Here is an 18,522-nt window from a genome sequence, read left to right on the forward strand (position 1 = left end):
CTGCTCTTGTATGGAGGAATGATCCTGCCAAATGTATAAATACATGAATACCTACAAACATGCTATAAATCAGGGGTGTCAAACTCATTTTAACTCGGGGGCCACATGATAGAACATTCTGTTGGGGGCCGGACTAGTAGATTAAAGCGAAAGAAAAAGAGAGATGAGAAATAAGAGAAAGAGGGAGGGAAAGGGGGAAAGGGCGGGACAAAGAAAGAAAAAGAGAGAAGAGAGAGCGTGAGAAACACAAGATAAAAAGTCGTGAGAGGGGGAAAAGAAAGGGAGAGGAAGAAAGAAATCCAAAGAGAAATGAAAAGACAGAAGGAGAGAAAAGAAAGTGCAAAGGGTGTGAAGAAAGAAAGAGAAAAGAGAGAAAAGGAAAAAAGGAAGTTAGAGCAAAAGAGGTTAAAAGACACAGAGAGATAGAGACAAAGAGCAACAAAGGAAGAGAAAAAGAGATACAGAGAGTGAAAGAGACTGAGTGGGAGAAAAGGGCTGGAAAAGAAAGAAAGCGAGAGAGAGAAATAAATACAAGTACAGTGTCTTTGTGAGAGGCACCTGGCTTGGGCAACATCAAGTTGACATATTTAAAATGACTAAATTTTGTGCAGGCTTGGGGAGTAACAGAACACATGGAATGGCAAAAATGATGTTGGCAAGCTGTTTGGATTTATTTTCATTTTGTTTCTGTCGCATTTCATGTTCGTTTTGCCGGAGATCAAAGCCAGGAGAGAAAGCTTACCACGTGTTGTGAGTCATTTTATTCATATTTATTTTCGTCTTTTATTAGCATATTTGGTATTGGAGTAATCCAAAAATAATTGAAAGTAATCAAGTTAGAGTAACCCTACCCAACCCTGCCAATGAGCAAATCTCTTCCTCTCTCTTCCTACCAATATTATGTGGTCCCTTAAAAATATGTGCCATGTGCCCATCATCTTGGTACTGTTCGAACAGCCATCCATTTTCTGCGCTACTACACAGCATTATCTCCAGACAGAAGAGCAGGTTCAGCGACAGACTGCTGTCACTGTCTTGCACCATGGACAGACTCAAGAGATCTTTTCTTCCTCATGCCATGAGGCTCTTTAACTCCACCCGGCAGAGTAAAGGCCCACATTAAACCACACCCCCTACATTGCATATTACTGTACTTCTATTGCAGTGCGTATTTTATGTAGCACTATTTAAATACTCTATACAACACGCTACAGTGGGTATCAGCACGTCACATTGGGTATTTGTATATTGTATTCCTTTTGCTTTATTATTGTATTGTTCTCAGCGAGGGATGCTGCTGGAAATGTGAATTTCCCTGCAGGGATGAATAAAGTATCAATCTATCTATCCTCACTAGGATCACGGGGGTGCTGGAGCCCATTCCCAGCCATCATCAGGTACTGGACACCATGAACTGGTTGCAGTATCGGATTTCACAACAGTTTTTGCTATACTGTTCTGTACAGTACTTGATTTTACTTAATGCCAACTACCAGCAACTTGCATGGAAACTTTATTTCTTTCAGGATAGCAAAAATTTGGAATTTTTTGCCTGACCGGGTTATTAGTGCAAATACGGTGCAAACCTTTAAGCAAAGGTTGGCAGAAATAGATCTGTCAAATTTCCTTAGGGGAGGGGGCGTAAGGTGACCATATTTGGCCATGCTCACTCTCAGGATTAGTTTTTTCTTTGTGTCATGTTTTGATTAATGTATATAAAAAAACTACACTCATGTCTACCATTACATCATGCCCACTTTGAAGGGGGGCAGAAATAAATGGCTGGTATCCTTATCATTAAAACTGAAAAGTAAATTGGTCAATACTTTTACCTGAAAGGAAGATACTTAATCGCCATAATTATGTAATACTGGATGAAGATCTCCACTATTGCCAAATTGGGAGTCAAATATTATGGTAGATAAAGAAAACAGTGTATATTTGTTCTAAGAAATGAAAGCTATTCCGTGCGAGAAATTTCCAAGAAACTTAAGATCTCCTACAGCAGTGTGTACTACTCACTTCAGAGTATCTACAGGGAGTGCAGAATTATTAGGCAAATGAGTATTTTGACCACATCATCCTCTTTATGCATGTTGTCTTACTCCAAGCTGTATAGGCTCGAAAGCCTACTACCAATTAAGCATATCAGGTGATGTGCATCTCTGTAATGAGAAGGGGTGTGGTCTAATGACATCAACACCCTATATCAGGTGTGCATAATTATTAGGCAACTTCCTTTCCTTTGGCAAAATGGGTCAGAAGAGGGACTTGACAGGCTCTGAAAAGTCAAAAATAGTGAGATATCTTGCAGAGGGATGCAGCACTCTTAAAATTGCCAAGCTTCTGAAGCGTGATCATCGAACAATCAAGCGTTACATTCAAAATAGTCAACACGGTCGCAAGAAGCGTGTAGAAAAACCAAGGCGCAAAATAACTGCCCGTGAACTGAGAAAAGTCAAGAGTACAGCTGCCAAGATGCCACTTGCCACCAGTTTTGCCATATTTCAGAGCTGCAACATCACTGGAGTGCCCAAAAGCACAAGGTGTGCAATACTCAGAGACATGGCCAAGGTAAGAAAGGCTGAAAAACGACCACCACTGAACAAGACACACAAGCTGAAACGTCAAGACTGGGCCAAGAAAAATCTCAAGACGGATTTTTCTAAGGTTTTATGGACTGATGAAATGAGAGTGAGTCTTGATGGGCCAGATGGATGGGCCCTTGGCTGGATCGGTAAAGGGCAGAGAGCTCCAGTCCGCCTCAGACGCCAGCAAGGTGGAGGTGGGGTACTGGTATGGGCTGGTATCATCAAAGATGAGCTTGTGGGGCCTTTTCGGGTTGAGGATGGACTCAAGCTCAACTCCCAGTCCTACTGCCAGTTTCTGGAAGACACCTTCTTCAAGCAGTGGTACAGGAAGAAGTCCGCATCCTTCAAGAAAAACATGATTTTCATGCAGGACAACGCTCCATCACACGCATCCAAGTACTCCACAGCGTGGCTGGCAAGAAAGGGTCTAAAAGAAGAAAAACTAATGACATGGCCTCCTTGTTCACCTGATCTGAACCCCATAGAGAACCTGTGGTCCCTCATCAAATGTGAGATTTACAAGGAGGGAAAACAGTACACCTCTCTGAACAGTGTCTGGGAGGCTGTGGTTGCTGCTGCACGCAATGTTGATCGTGAACAGATCAAAGCACTGACAGAATCCATGGATGGCAGGCTTTTGAGTGTCCTTGCAAAGAAAGGTGGCTATATTGGTCACTGATTTGTTTTTGTTTTGTTTTTGAATGTCAGAAATGTATATTTGTGAATGTTGAGCTGTTATATTGGTTTCCCTGATGAAAATAAGTAATTGGTATACATTTGTTTTTTGTTAAGTTGCCTAATAATTATGCACAGTAATAGTCACCTGCACACACAGATATCCTCCTAAAATAGCTAAAACTAAAAAAGCCCCACTCCAACTTCCAAAATATTCAGCTTTGATATTAATGAAACTTTTGGGTTCATTAAGAACATGGTTGTTGTTCAATAATAAAATTAATCCTCAAAAATACAACTTGCCTAATAATTCTGCACTCCCTGTATTCTTAGAAAAAAAAGGGCCAGTGGCGTTATCTGAAAGGGATATTTTCTTAGGTGAACACAAATACAATTATGAATTATTTTTTAAAGATTGCAAAAGTATCCATACAGGTTAGACCATAGGTCAATTGTTGACAGATCATACAGCGGACAATACAGTAGAAAATCTAAAAGCATTTGCGATTCAATGTCTACCTGTAGATGTTGACAACTCGTGAGTCGTTGCAAAATGTTACAGCATTTACAAGGCACATACAGTACTTTTTTTTTCACAATGCTACAAAAGCAAACAACGGTACATTCTGTAGTGTTCGTGTAACAACTTATAACCAAGGTGCAAGTTGTCTCAGGATAACAACAGCGTTCTGTTTGGAGGGCGCGAATTGACGGCGTGCAGGAAGCGCCTCGCTTTCTCCGTCATGATGAGCTGATCTTTTGTTTTCCCACATGCAATTGCCTCCCATTCTTTGGACATCTAAGAAAAAAAAAAGAATTACAAAATAATTAGCCTTCAGATACTATCAAATGACAAAGGGAACATTATATACCATTTTTTTTCGTGTCTAACACTCTGGGGTTTTTTTTAATCCAAAAAAAAACTCAATCGGCGACTTTAATCGGGCATGTTTAAGGACTGTACTTCCCAAATTCATTAAATACGTGGACTGAGCAATTAAGGAAAAAACACTGGACCGTGTGTACAGTAAGATCAAACATCTAGTTGGATCCAGCCATCTCTGTCTGTCCCTCACTCCCTCATACACACACCCCCTCCGGAGGAAAACAAAGCCTGCAACAAGGACAGTACAAACATCTTCTTTGTTCCTTTATCTCTTTGTTTTTCTTATCCTCACTGTAAAATGTGGAACTGGAGTGCCACGTCCAATTTTGTTGTCACAATATATCCCATGTTGTAACAATGACAATAAAGGTATATTCTATTCTATATTACTACGATATAGAATATACTACTATACTATATAACAGGGGTCGGGAACCTATGGCTTGCGAGCCATATATGGCTCTTTCTATGAGTACCAATGGCTCAGAGACAAATTGAATTGCATGCAAATTTTCGCCATCTCGTTCAAAACTTGAGCCAATGATCCTGTTCAGATACACGCAAAGCCAAACCAAAGCTTATGTGCAAAGCAGTACTTTTCAGAATATATAGGGCAGGTTTTCACTACAATTTGCAGTCAAGGTGTCACACAAAAAAAACTCGTTTTGGCTGTACAACGCTAAAGAATCCTTTATATAAAAGCTCACTATATAATCTGTGTTCAGTGTTCGGATACTTATCGATGAATCCACAGAACAAATTGTAAATACGCCAAAACCCTGGAAGAGAACTTCAAGTGATTTGATTGGGTGAGTGGAAGGGATGGGTGGAGCTATGCAAAAAGTGTAAGCACTCCCTCCCGTCTCCCGCCCTACTCCGTCTCCGCCAAAGGTAAGCACATCAGGCTCCCTGTTCTCAGAATGTGACGTTTTTACAAAATATTTTGTGTAGCATTCTTATATTTCTACTTTTGACAGGAGATATATTAAGGAGAGCAAGATCTTTTGGTATATTTAAGTTTTTTTAATATATACATTGATAAAGAAGCAATGGAATTTGAATGTTATTTTAATGTTAAGTTGTTTAAGTTCTAAGTTGTATCATTTAACAAGCTATTTTTATTTAGAGCAAAATAATAAATACTGTATAAGTGATTTAAGGTTTAAATTTAATATTCTTGTCTGTTTTTATTCATATTTATGTTCCAAAAACATTCAGTTTAAGTGTGTTCAATAAATGTTTTTCCTGGTTGGCCCGCGACCTTAAGTGTGTTTTGAATTTTGGCCCCTTGTGCAATTGAGATTGACATCCCTGGTGTAGTGGATGACTGATATCCTGGACTATTGTTTGTCTCGTCGAGCACTCCAGAAGGATGGGTTTAACAATGCTCTGGTACAGTAGTAACAGGATGTGAGGTGCAACATATAGTCAATTGAGTTTATGACTGACAGTCTATGTTGACTCCTTTTTTGAATGTTCATGGTGCGCTGATCAAAGGTCAGTTTGCCGTCCAGTGTTACTTCCAAATATTTGGTCCATCTAAATGCCGTGACTTGTTCTCAAAAACTGTTCTGAACATTGACAAATGTTATATCTCCCAGAGTGACTCAGTGAAAAATTTAGGTGTCATATTTGACCCCAATCTGTCCTTTCAAACACAAGTTAGGAATATTACTAGAACAGTTTTTTTCCATCATCGCAACATTGCTAAAATTCGCCCCATGCTGTCTCAGTCGGATGCGGAAATTCTAATTCATGCGTTTGTTACCTCCCGTCTCGATTACTGTAATGCACTACTCTCCGGTCTCCCGAAGTCCAAAACCCAGAGCCTTCAGCTGGTACAAAATGCTTGCAGCAAGGCTTTTAACAAAGACAAGAAAGTTTGATCACATGACCCTGATTTTAGCTAACCTGCATTGGCTCCCTTGTTAGCTTAAGATGTGATTTTAAGGTTCTGTTGGTAGTATACAAAATCATGCATGGACTTGCTCCCTCATATCTTTCAGAGTTAATTTCGCCCTATGATCCGGTCCGGAGCCTACTAGTGATCCCAAGAGCCAAGAAGAGATCCGCAGGTTCGAGAGCGTTCTCCATCCGGGCACCGCTGCTGTGGAATGCTCTTCCCCCGGAGATTCTATCTGCAACCTCAGTGGAACTGTTTAAATCTAGGCTTAAAACACACTTCTATTCTCAGAGATCAGAATTTTCCGCGGATCCGCGGATTTCCGCTGTTTTTGAACCCCAAAGGCATTCCGACTTTTTCACTTTTTCTCTTGCGTAGCAAACAAATTCAAAATCCGACTGTCTCACTCTTTCCTTTATTGCTCTGGCGCACCCTGGCGGCCGTTAGAAAAATTGGCCGCATTGTCGCACAAGCTGCAGGGACTGAACTGCATTTGAACTTATCTTGCAGTATTGGTGTGGGGGGGCTCCGCCCTGGTTTATTCCTGGACGCTGGCTATTTCAGCTGAAAATGAAAATCTCCATTCTGATCCCTGTATTCTATAGCATATGAATAACCTATATTTTATGTTGACAGTATATGTGTATTATTTGTGATTGCAGCATCCTTTGCTGTCTGGTAATCCTGAAAGGGGGATGCCACACGTGCGATCCCTTCTCAAGGTTTCTTCATTTTCCCCATGTTGAGGTTTTTGAGTTTTTCCTTGCCCTCAAGCAGGTTTTAGATCAGGGGATGGTGTAATAGACTGTGGTTTGCAATAATCTGGCAGCCCTTTGAGACGATTTGTGGTTATACAAATAATTATGACTTGACTTGATTATTTGAAGGTATCCATTCTTTCAACTGTTCGTGTGTTTATGATGATGGGGTGTTGGGTTGAGGGGGGGTATTTCTTATGTTTTAAAGACATTGATTTTGAGGTTAGCGTCTGTGCTTGATTCTGTGAAATGTTTGTGTTATGGGGGTCCAAGATGGATTGACTGTCAAAAAGGAGTGCTAATTAACATATTTGCACAATGAATGATCAGTCGAAAATATCGCGGACCACAATTGCAAAACATTGAATGCAACCACATCTCTCGACCTAGAATGATGACAATGTCCAGATTACCTGCACGGACGTTTTATAATATACTCAGGCTGTGAAGAGGAAGTATTTTGCATAACACCTCTTAGGGCCAGAGTTGCATATCAAGCTGAAATTCACAGAAATGGAGTGCAAGCCTGGGGCGGCAGTGGCTCAGGAAGTAGAGCACTCGTCTTGGGATCAAGAGATCGCAGTTCGAATCCCGGCTCCTCCATGTTACATGTCTAAGTGTCCTTGGGTAAGACACTGAACCCCTAATACCCCCAATAAGCAGGTTAGCGCCTCACATGGCTGCATAGCCGCTATTGGGAAATGTGAAGCACACTGTAAAGCGCTTTGGGAAGTCTTGACTTGAAAAGCGCTATATAATTCATTTCAAGCCAAAAATTCACAGTAACAAAGACTACTGTTAGAAAATGGAAAACAATGAAAGTTGTCCTAAAAAATAAATGAAACCAAAAAAGCATGACGAGGGAAACAACTTCTGGTGTATCTGAGGGGAAAATCGGACTTTGAGAGACAAAGTAAATGTTGTAAATTTTATTTTGGTATCGTGTTCATAGTTTACGTTGTCAATAAATTATTTTCATCATGGTCGCACATATTGCATTTCATTTACCGTATTTTCCGCACTATACGGCGCACCGGGTTATAGGGCGCACCCCGCATAGCTCACTTAAGTTCTCTTGCAGCCGTCACGTTCAATAATGATACGTAACCATGGTCTTCTTACAACCGTGAGTGTAGTGAATCCAGGAGAGTAAAATATTTACAAATACAGAATAGTAAAACATGTTTTCTCTATGCCATAGTGCAACCCAACCTGTGATTCACATTCATCTTTTTCGGCCAATTGCAGGCTTTGTTTCGCCCCTTTAGCCAATGCGAGCCTGTAAATGATAAAAAGGATCCGCCCCCTTTACATCCGAATAACTTTAGCCAATAGTGACCGATTCAAATGATGATTGACACATTGGTTAGGAAATGAAACGCCGGTATATAAATCCCAGCATACGCCGCGGACGACTCCGCCTTCGGGGGAAAATCTAGTCGGCGGCTGCTTGCCTTGGTTGCAAGACTTAATATTGATCCATATATAAGGCGCACTGTGTTATAAGGCGCATGGTCAGCTTTTGAAAAAAATAAAGGCTTTTAGGTGCGCCTTATAGTGCGGAAAATACGGTATTTTCTTTTTCTTTTCAATCATGTCGCAACTAATATCACTTTACAAAATGAACATATCACCTGAACGAAAAAGGATGACGGATTGAAGCCAAAGGCTTACAATTCAATACGTTTGTCACTTACAAACTTACTTTGAACCAAAACAGTGAAAAGATAGAACTTACTGGATTTGGGAGCACCACGTTAGGGAAAAAAGCACTGGCACTTGGCCCCAAAAGGAATCCCTGATTCAAAATATTTTCATGGTTTTTCCGACAAAATGAGGACATCGTGTCAACCATTGGTTCTTCCTGAGAGTGAGGCAGAGGAAAATTAACATTAACAGTGTTGTAAAAATGAGCACATTAGTTAGAGCACATTATTTTTTCAAGTTGTCACCTTGATGCAAATTTTGGATTCAGTCTTAGATTTTCGTTTGGACTTGGACATCACTTGGCAGTCATCTAGCGCTAATGACTTGCGGACTTTCTTCATGGGTGGGCGATGCTGTAGAAAAAGAATAAAATCAAGCGGATTCATCTTATCATTTTACCCCAAGGAGCTGCGAACTCTCATCTCTCATTAGCCGTGCCGCTTATCCTCATTAGGGTCGCGGGGGTGCTGGAGCCATACCAGCAAACATCGGGCAGTGGGCAGGGGACACCCTGAACTGGTTGCCAGCCAATCGCAGGGCACACGGGGACAGACAACTCATTCGCTCATTCACACCTAGGGACAATTTGGACCGGCCAATTCACCTGAACGTGGGAGGAAACCGGAGTGCCCGGAGGAAACCCACGCAAGCACGGGGAGAACATACAAACTTCGCACAGGAAGTCTGGAGCTGGATTTGAACCCACGACAGGTTCCCATGACATGAACTGTGCCACACAAGCGCTAACCACTGCGCCACCGTGCTGCCCTGAGCTGCAAACTATGAATTGAAAATAATTTAACACTGAGGATGAGAGGATTATTTGTCCTACCTATGGCCGGATTTGCACAATGAATGAATGCAGAGCCTCAAAAATATTGGTCCAAATTTGAGCAGACCCCCAATTTATATAAATATAACATCTGAGCATTGTGGTCATAATTATTGCCAGATTAACATAATAACTGAATAAATACATCACCTAAACTTTGTTTTAATCAAGGGAAGATTTGAATGAATGAATGCATGAACACAATCCATTCGTTTTCATTATTGACAGATCTGCATGAATGGATGGAAAACCTGAACCTTATTTGCATTATTAATGACTAGATTTAGATGAATGAATAAGAAAACGTAACTTTATCCGTGGCAGCATGGTGGCGCAGTGGTTAGCGCGTGTGCGTCACAGTTCTAAGGTCTTGGGAACCTCCCGTGTGGGTTCAAATCCAGCTAGTGGACTTCCTATGCGGAGTTTGTATGTTCTCCCCGTGCTTGCAAGAGTTTCCTCCCACATTCCAAAGACATGCATTTCAGGTGGATTGGCCGGTCCAAATTGTCCCTAGGTGTGAATGAGCGAGTGAGTTGTCTGTTCCTGTGTGCCCTGCGATTGGCTGGCAACCAGTTCAAGGTGTCCCCTGCCCACTGCTCGATGATTGCTGGGATGGGCTCCAGCACCCCCGCGACCCTACTGAGGATAAGCGGTGCAGAGATGAGATGAGAACTTTATCCGTCCTACTTATAGCAAAATTTGGATGGATGAATACCTGAATTTTATTTGTCCTAAACATGGTCAGATTTGGACGAATGAATGAATACAACACTTTCAATTTGTTGTGATTATGGTCAGATTTTAAAGGATACATTGAAAACCTGAAACTTAGTTGTCCCGATATAGCCAGATTCAGACAAATCAAAGAATAAGACCATTTAACTACAAGACTTACTTTGCTCTAATTATGGCCAGTTTGGATGGACAGAAAACCTGAACCTTATTTGTCTCAAAAATGGCCAAATTTGGATGAATGAATGAATAACACAACTACCGTAAATTCCGGACTATAAGCCGCTACTTTTCCCCCAAACTTTCAACCCTGCTGTTTATTCAGTGATGCGGCCAATTTATGTCATTTTTCTAACGGCCGCCAGCGGCGCTCGAGTACAAAAGGTAAGATTTAGACCGGTGGAATATATGCGCCGAGGAAGACTGCAACTTCTTAGCTTGTGCACAAATTGAATTAGCGTAGACATATCCTCATCATGCAAATTGAAAAAAGAAAGGCACATGACGCAACTTTCAAGCTAAACGCAATCGAGCAGTCCGATAAAGAAGGAAACAGAGCTACTGCACGTAAACTTTACTTTGCGAGCGTGTTGCTAGCGTGTTTTTGGATAAGGAAGCGTGGGACGACGTCTATATGACAAAGTCTCTTTCCCATACTGAAGGAAGACGACTTGGATGACATCAGTTATAAGGAATAAGATGAGGACGGTTTACTGTGGTGTCTACATGTACGGTATGTTTTTTTTAACAGACACGTTTACTGTGTCGTGAGCGTGTTGCTAGTAGCGTTTTGCTACCCTTCACAGGCACGGTTTGGGATGAAAGTTATATTATTAAAGCTTTGAAAACTCGCTCGGTGTACCGTCTTTGTGAATATGTGTAACCATGTATAAAATGTATTTGCAACTGTATATTTTTGTAATGTATCTATTTTAGAAACTTATTCTGATATGTTTTGCACGAGCAAATGAGAAAGAAGGGGCGGGGCAAACGCGGACTGACGGGAAGTGGAATAAAGGTGAGACTTGTTTGTGGACGCGGCCGACAATAGTGGATATATATTTTTCCCCACCCTTACCTTTGGAAATATACACTTTTTTCCTTGGATTACTTTCAACGGGCACTCGGACTCTGCAGGTCCGCATTAAATCTCAAGTACCAGTATCATTTTCCGTTCATTTTGCCGGCTGTGTTTTTGGGACTGTATCGGGTATGGGTTAATTTTGTGTTCGTGTTGCATTTTATCAATGTGGGCGCATGCGGCTAATATACAGGTGCGGCTTGTGTATGTACAAAATCGGTTTTCCTCCCGAAATGTGGTTGGTGCGGCTTATAATCAGGTGCGCTCTATAGTCCGGAATTTACGGTAAACTTTTTCCCGTTTAGGGTTTAATTTGGATCGTTGAATATAACACTTTCACTTTGAATGGACGGACGGATTGAAGGATGGAAATCCTGAACCTTATTTGTCCTAATAATGGGAAGGTAACGATAAATGTATCATTACAACACTTTCACTTTTTTTGTAATTATGGCCAGATTTGGATGAATAAATATGGAATGGCAATAGTAGTGGAAACATTATTAGGTAGCGGAATTTGCCCTCTGCTACAGAAAATCATCGGGACTTCTCTCCCCTCCATTCAGGACATTGGCCAGAAGCGCTGCCTATCCCGAGCCAAGAACATCATTAGGGACCCCTCTCACCCCCATCATTAACTGTTCACTCTGCTAGCCTCTGAGAAGAGGTACTGCAGTGTGCGGTGCAGGACCACCAAGTTCTGCAACAGCTTTGTCCCTCTGGCCATTAGACTGTTAAATGGTCAATCACACACACAGTAAGCCTACACAGCTGCTAATCTGTACATCTGTTTTTTGTTGGGTTTTTTTTTTGCACTACTGGCAGTTCTCTTATACGTAGCCACTCCTTTCCACATCTGTTCTCCTCTGCACTACCGTACTCCATTGTTATTGTTATTGTATAGTGACTTGTTTACCTGACTGTCCATTTTGCACATCTGGTTAGCAGCTCCTCTTGCACTCTTTGCACTACTATATAGCTATAATTATTTAGTATATTATTAGTACTTCAATACTCCAACTCAACACAACATTTTATTTATATCTGTACATTCAAGGAAACTGTGCAGGTCAGATGTATCGACATTTCGTTCTGTATACACGTGTACAAAAATGACATAAAGTATATCTGAATTCACAAGACAGCAAGATATACCAGCGGTTAACATGGCATAGAATAAAACCATCAGGGTTACCACTGCTTTGCGTCGTTGCTCAGGAACAGGAAGACGTTCAACTACCAAGTTGATTCCCACATCTTTGAGGATAACTTCATTTATGTCATCCTCGAGGTTTGGAGTCTGAGGCTGAGGCAACAGAACAAAAAACACAAAATGAAATATGCAAGTCGAGCTAGAGGGGGAGCAATAACAAAATATTACTGTAAATTCCGGACTATAAGCCGCTACTTTCCCCCCAAACTTTCAAGCCTGCGGCTTATTCAGTGATGCGGCCAATTTATGTCATTTTTCTAACGGCCGCCAGCGGCGCTCGAGTGCAAAAGGTAAGATTTAGACCGGTGGAATATATGCACCGAGGAAGACTGCAACTTCTTGGCTTGTCTCTCATCTCATCTCACATGACGCAGCTTTCAAGCTAAAAGTAATCGAGCAGTCCGATAAAGAAGGAGCGAGCGTGTTGCTAGCGTGTTTTGGAATAAGGGAGCGTGGGACGACGTCTATATGACACTGTTTCTTTACGACACTGAGGAAGACGACCTTGTTCTAAGGAGGAAGATGAGGACGGTTTACCGTGATTTTTACAAGTACGGTATGTTTTTTTAACAGACACGTTTAAAGTGTTGCGAGCGTGTTGCTAGCGTGTTGCTACCATTAACTGCCCTGACAGGCACCGTTTGGAATGAAAGTTATTTTACTAAATTGTAATATTAAAGCTTTGAAAACTCTCTCGGTGTAGTCTTTCTTTGTAAATATGTGTAACCATATATAATATGTATTTGCAACTGTATATTTTTGTAATGTATTTATTTGTATTTATTTTGGGCACTTATTCTGATATGTTTTGACGGGCCAATTAAAAAGAAGGGGCGTAACAAACGCGGGGTGACGGGAAGTGGGGACCGGTAAAGGTGAGTGTTTGTGGACACGACGGACAATAGTGAATGTATATTTTTCCCACCCATACCTTTGGAAATATACACTTTTTTCCTTGGATTACTTTCAACGAGACCCGGATTCTGCAGGTCTGCGTCAAACCTTAAGTACCCGTATCATTTTCCGTTCAATTTGCCGGCTGTGATTTTTGGACTGTGTAATTTAATGAAGGACATTCGGTTTCAATCGGACTTACAGCCGGGTCTGGGTTAATTTTGTGTTAGTGTTACATTCTTTTAATGTGGGCTCATGCGGCTTATATACAGGTGCGGCTTGTGTAAGTACAAAATCGGTTTTCCTCCTAAAATGTGGTGGGTGCGGCTTATAATCAGGTGTGTTATAGCCCGGAATTTACGGTAATCCATTTTGAATATTTGATTTTTAAATGTCATCAGTATAATTTTCAGCTCTGTATAAAATCTCACCAGAGGTTGTAGAGGACCGTATTTCTCCATAGCGTTTTTGAAGGGTGTCGGAGTGCGTGGCATTGCGCTCAGCTCCGACTTGTGGTTGGGGGTCAAAAACCTACAAACGAGACAACCTGTGAAATCCCCGCGATAAAACACCGCTTATGTCATCAGATTTGAGCACTCACACTGAGTTTTCCTTCCGATTCATGGGCGTCTTGTCCCTTTGCAGGGGAGTGGTCACGATGACCTTCTGGCTGCACACCGGCGTGGACGTGAGTGATGGGTTCTCTAAATCGTGGGTGTCTTGCTTTGTCCACAAGTTGAGAAACTGTGAGGACATTTGGAAGTTAATACGAGCTGATCTCCATGGGCAGGGTTGGGTCAGGTTACTTTAACTGGATTACTTTCAATGACTTTTGGATTACTCCAATACCAAATATGCTAATAAAAGACAAAAGAAACTAAATATGAATCAAATGACTAAATTTAACGGAACACATGGAACGGCAAAAATGATGTTGGCAAGCTCATCTCAGCTCATTTAGCTGCACCGCTTATCCTCAGTAGGGTCGCTGGAGCCCATCCCAGCAATCATCGGGCAGTGGGCAGGGGGCACCCTGAACTGGTTGCCAGCCAATCGCAGGGCACACAGGGACAGACAACTCTCTCGCTCATTCACACCTAGGGACAATTTGGACCAGCCAATTAACCTGAAATGCATGTCTTTGGAATATGGGAGGAAACCGGAGTGCCCGGAGGAAACCCACGCAAGCACGGGGAGAACATAAAAACTCCGCACAGGAAGTCCGGTAGCAGGATTTGAACCCACACAGGAGGTTCTTAGAACTGTGCCACCCACGCGCTAACCACTGTGCCGGCCAACCCTCATCCATCCATTATCAGCACCGCTTATCCTCAGTAGGATCGTGGGGGTGCTGGAGCCCATCCCAGCAATCATCAGGCAGTGGGCAGGGGACACCCTGAACTGGTTGCCAGCCTATCGCAGGGCACACAGGGACAGACAACTCGCACGCTCATTCACACCTAGGGACAATTTGGACAGGCCAATTAACCTGAAATGCATGTTTTTGGAATGTGGGAGGAAACCCACGCAAGCACGGGGAGAACATACAAACTTTGCACAGTAAGTCCGGTAGCTGGATTTGAACCCACGCAGGAGTTTCCCAAGACCATAGAACTGTGCCGCACACGCGCTAACTACTGCGGTGCCGTGCTGCCCTATGTCGCATTTTATGTTACTTTTGCCAGAAATCAGAGAGACCAAAGCCAGGAGAGAAAGCTATCCACGTGTTGTGAGTCATCATTTTATTCATACTTAGTTTCTTTTGTCTTTTATTAGCATTTTTGGTATTGTAGTAATCCAAAAGTAATTGAAAGTAATCCAGTTAAAACCCTACCCTACCCAACCCTGTCCATGGGCGAGGGCATCTTCATTGGCAAGGGACAGTTGACCTACTTGAGACGGGGAAAAGGGCAAGATTTTAACTGGCGTGCTCTTCGGCGTCATGAGGCTATTCGCGTCCGGGGACAAGCGTCTCCGGCTTCGATGAAACAGCGTGGTTGGCGATGCGACCCCGCCGGGGGAGATTGGTATAAGCTCTCCTTTGCTACCTTTGCTTAACTCCTGCAGGGCACTGCCTTCGAGACGGAACTGGTGGCGTTCTGGGCTTGGACTCTCTTCAGGCAAGTCAAATGCTGCCAGGTTGACCCAGCCATCCAAGTCCTATCATCAAAAATACAAGAGCAACTGATAAAGGTAAAACTTATATAAACTCCATGTTGGCAGAATTACTCAAATAAAAAAAAGCATTAAGGTAAATCAATTTCCCAAGCGGGAGTGCACTTTCCTGTGGCCCACCCCGGGCGAGTGCCCCGGCAGCACTGCCCGCTCCCGTGTGTGCAGTTAACTTTATTCACACAGGAAACAGAAAAATACACCGGAAATGCGACTTCAAAATAAAAGAGTACAAGACTGATAAACGTACAAAAGATGCAATTAGACTGATTATTGAAACGTTACTTCGTGTGTGTGTGTGTGAAAGTTTGTTTTTATATTTAGGAATATAAAAACAAGTTATATTCACACAGTGAATTCTGAGAAATGTTACAACCAAAACGACCAACCTATCAGCAACAGTGCAAGACTATTATGTCATCCGTTTCTACATATTCACTACTATTCAAAAGTTCCGGGTTTCTTAGCGATGTTCTCATATTTGAAGGAAAAGTGTTCTTATCAACATCATCAAAAATACACCCCACACACTGCTCATCATAGTAAATGACTATTTTTGCAGCAAATGTCATTAACCAGTACTCCAGTGTTCTAATAATACATTGTGTAAGCTAATTGCATTAGAGGGCTAATGGAAAATGTTAAAACCTTTGTGCAATGATACTAGCACAGCTGAAAACAGTTAAGCTGGTTAGAAGAAATATAAAACTGACCTTCATTTGTGCTAGTCAAGTATGTGGAATATCACGTATGCGCGTGTGAATTAACTTACAGAATGGCCAAGAGAAAAATAACTTTTGTGTGAAACTCTACAGTGTATTTTTGTTCTATGAAATGAAAATGAAATGAAAATGATCTGCATTTATGAAGCGCTTTTCAAGTCAATGACTTCCCAAAGCGCTTTACAATTCTCAATAGCGGCCTTGTATTGCAGCCATGTAAGACGCTAACCTGCTTATTGGGGGTATTAGGGGTTCAGTGTCTTACCCAAGGACACTTCGACATGTAACACGGACAAGCCAGGATTCGAACTGGGATCCCTTGAGCTACCTCCTGAGCTACTGCCGCCCCTTTGTGTTAGTTTCAGTCACTGTCTGTCAACTTGTTTTGTGAGACCTGTATTTGTTTCTTCCCCCTTGCTGGTGTTAGCCAATCAGCTTCCTAGTATGTGTGTGGTTTGTCCAGGTGTTTCTTGTATGTCCTGTTGGGTGTTGTATATATAGTTTCGGGTTTTCTCTTGTTGGGTCATTGTCACATTAGGTTAGGTTTGTTTTGCCAGCTTCTTGAAGTTTGTGGGACCACTTCCTTTGTAACTTTGTTACTTTGTATCTGGGTTTTGACACACTTTATGAATCATTATCAGATTGGCAGAAAGACATTGAAATTAGGTTCCAATGGGATGCAGAGTTAACATAACTTAAATGTGTTCGCTCTTTTAAATTGAGTTTATTGGTAGCCGGAGGAATTTATTTTCCTATTGGAATAGCAGCCTTGCAGCCATGTAAGGCGCTAACCTGCTTAATGGGGGTATCAGGGGTTCAGTGTCTTACCCAAGGACACTTCGACATGTAACACAGACAAGCCGGGATTCGAACTGGGATCCCTTGATCCCAAGATGAGCGCTCTACCTCCTGAGCTACTGCCGCCCCATGTTCTAAGAAATGAAGGCTATTCCATGCGAGAAATTGCCAAGAAACTTAAGATCTCCTACAGCACTGTGTACTACTCACTTCAGCACTAACAGGCTCTAACCAGAGTAGAAAATAGAATTGGCAAAATGACAAGTACATAAGAGTTGCTAGTTTGTGAAATAGACCCCATACAGGTCCTCAACTAACAGCTTGGTTAAATTGTAGCTGCAATACACCAGGGTCAACATCTACAGTGAAGAGGCAACTCCGAGAATATGACTTTTTAGGCAAAGTCGCAAAAAAAAAGGCATATATTAGACTTTTTTTTTTTTTTTTAGGTGAAAAAGATGCGTTACACGCAAACACTTCACAAAATATTTACAATAGTTACTGTTCTACTGCAGCAAATTAACAAGTTCTTGGTTTACAAGGATTAAAAAAAAATGTTGACTTGATTTTGATTTAATCATTTGACTGTCCCTAGAAAATAGACAGAGGTTTGTTTTTGGACTTGTGTCTCTACTGACCAAACACTATGGCTAATTGGTTGGCATTTTTATTCATTCTTTGTATGAATCCACAGTATGTTCAATAAAAGATGTTTCTTTTATTGCACCCATTTGTTTTGCATTGATTTCCATTTAACACATAATTATGTTAAATTTAAGTAAAAGTTAATGAATACAGTGGAACCTCTGTTCTCGACCATAATCCGTTCCAGAACCCTGTTCGAAAACCGATTTGTTTGATCACCGAAATCTTTTTTCCCCATTAAAAATAATGTAAATCGTTTTAATCCGTTCCAACACCCAGGATGTTTACCTTGAATGTTTAACGTTAACATAAAGCTAACCCAGGCTTAATCGTACGTTCGAGTTATCGTAATCTTCCGTACGAAAGATTTTCCTAACATGAACGTCTAAAAATAAATAAATCAGGTCGTTTACAAGTCATTTAGCACCCGGGTCTCCACAACAAGTGGTGAGCGGTTCATTGGAAAGGGGGCTCCGTTCCAACACCCTGAATGTTTACCTCGAATCATAAAGCTAACCCAGGCTAATCGTACGTTCGCGTTATCGTAATCTTCCGTACGAAAGATTACGCTAACATGAACGGCTAAAAATAAATAAATCAGGTCGTTTACAAGTCATTTAGCATCCGGGTCTCCACAACAAGTGGTGAGCGGTTCATTGGAAAGGGGGCTCCGTTCCAACACCCTGAATTTTGGGCTCCGTTCCAACACCCTGAATGTTTACCTCGAATCATAAAGCTAACCCAGGCTAATCGTACGTTCGCGTTATCGTAATCTTCCGTACGAAAGATTACGCTAACACGAACGTGTAAAAATTAAAAAATAGGATAAAGAAAAGAATTATGAATAGGATTTCTTACCTTTGTGGTGGTCAGCAGAAGGCGCAGGTGGAGTAGTTGTATACACTACTTTTCT

At 41.7% G+C, this 18,522-nt stretch overlaps 1 protein-coding gene across 1 annotated transcript in view; it reads right to left on the bottom strand.

Annotated features, from left to right (window-relative positions):
- Positions 1-3,619: 3,619 nt before the first annotated feature.
- Positions 3,620-18,522, bottom strand: part of mybl2b (MYB proto-oncogene like 2b) — a 30,229-nt gene continuing 15,326 nt past the window's right edge. Inside the window, exons 9-15 of the mRNA XM_088337282.1 lie at positions 15,166-15,432; positions 13,874-14,016; positions 13,704-13,803; positions 12,361-12,471; positions 8,766-8,873; positions 8,552-8,677; positions 3,620-4,065 (exon numbers count right to left, since the gene is read on the bottom strand). Coding sequence (XP_088193408.1) covers positions 3,937-4,065; positions 8,552-8,677; positions 8,766-8,873; positions 12,361-12,471; positions 13,704-13,803; positions 13,874-14,016; positions 15,166-15,432 — 984 coding nt within the window. The 3' untranslated portion in view covers positions 3,620-3,936. The remainder of the gene's footprint in view (positions 4,066-8,551; positions 8,678-8,765; positions 8,874-12,360; positions 12,472-13,703; positions 13,804-13,873; positions 14,017-15,165; positions 15,433-18,522) is intronic.

The sequence above is a fragment of the Urocampus carinirostris genome, chromosome 6 (genome assembly GCF_059441175.1).
Source record: "Urocampus carinirostris isolate Australia breed hairy pipefish chromosome 6, RoL_Ucar_1.0, whole genome shotgun sequence".
NCBI classification, from domain to species: Eukaryota; Metazoa; Chordata; class Actinopteri; order Syngnathiformes; family Syngnathidae; genus Urocampus; species Urocampus carinirostris.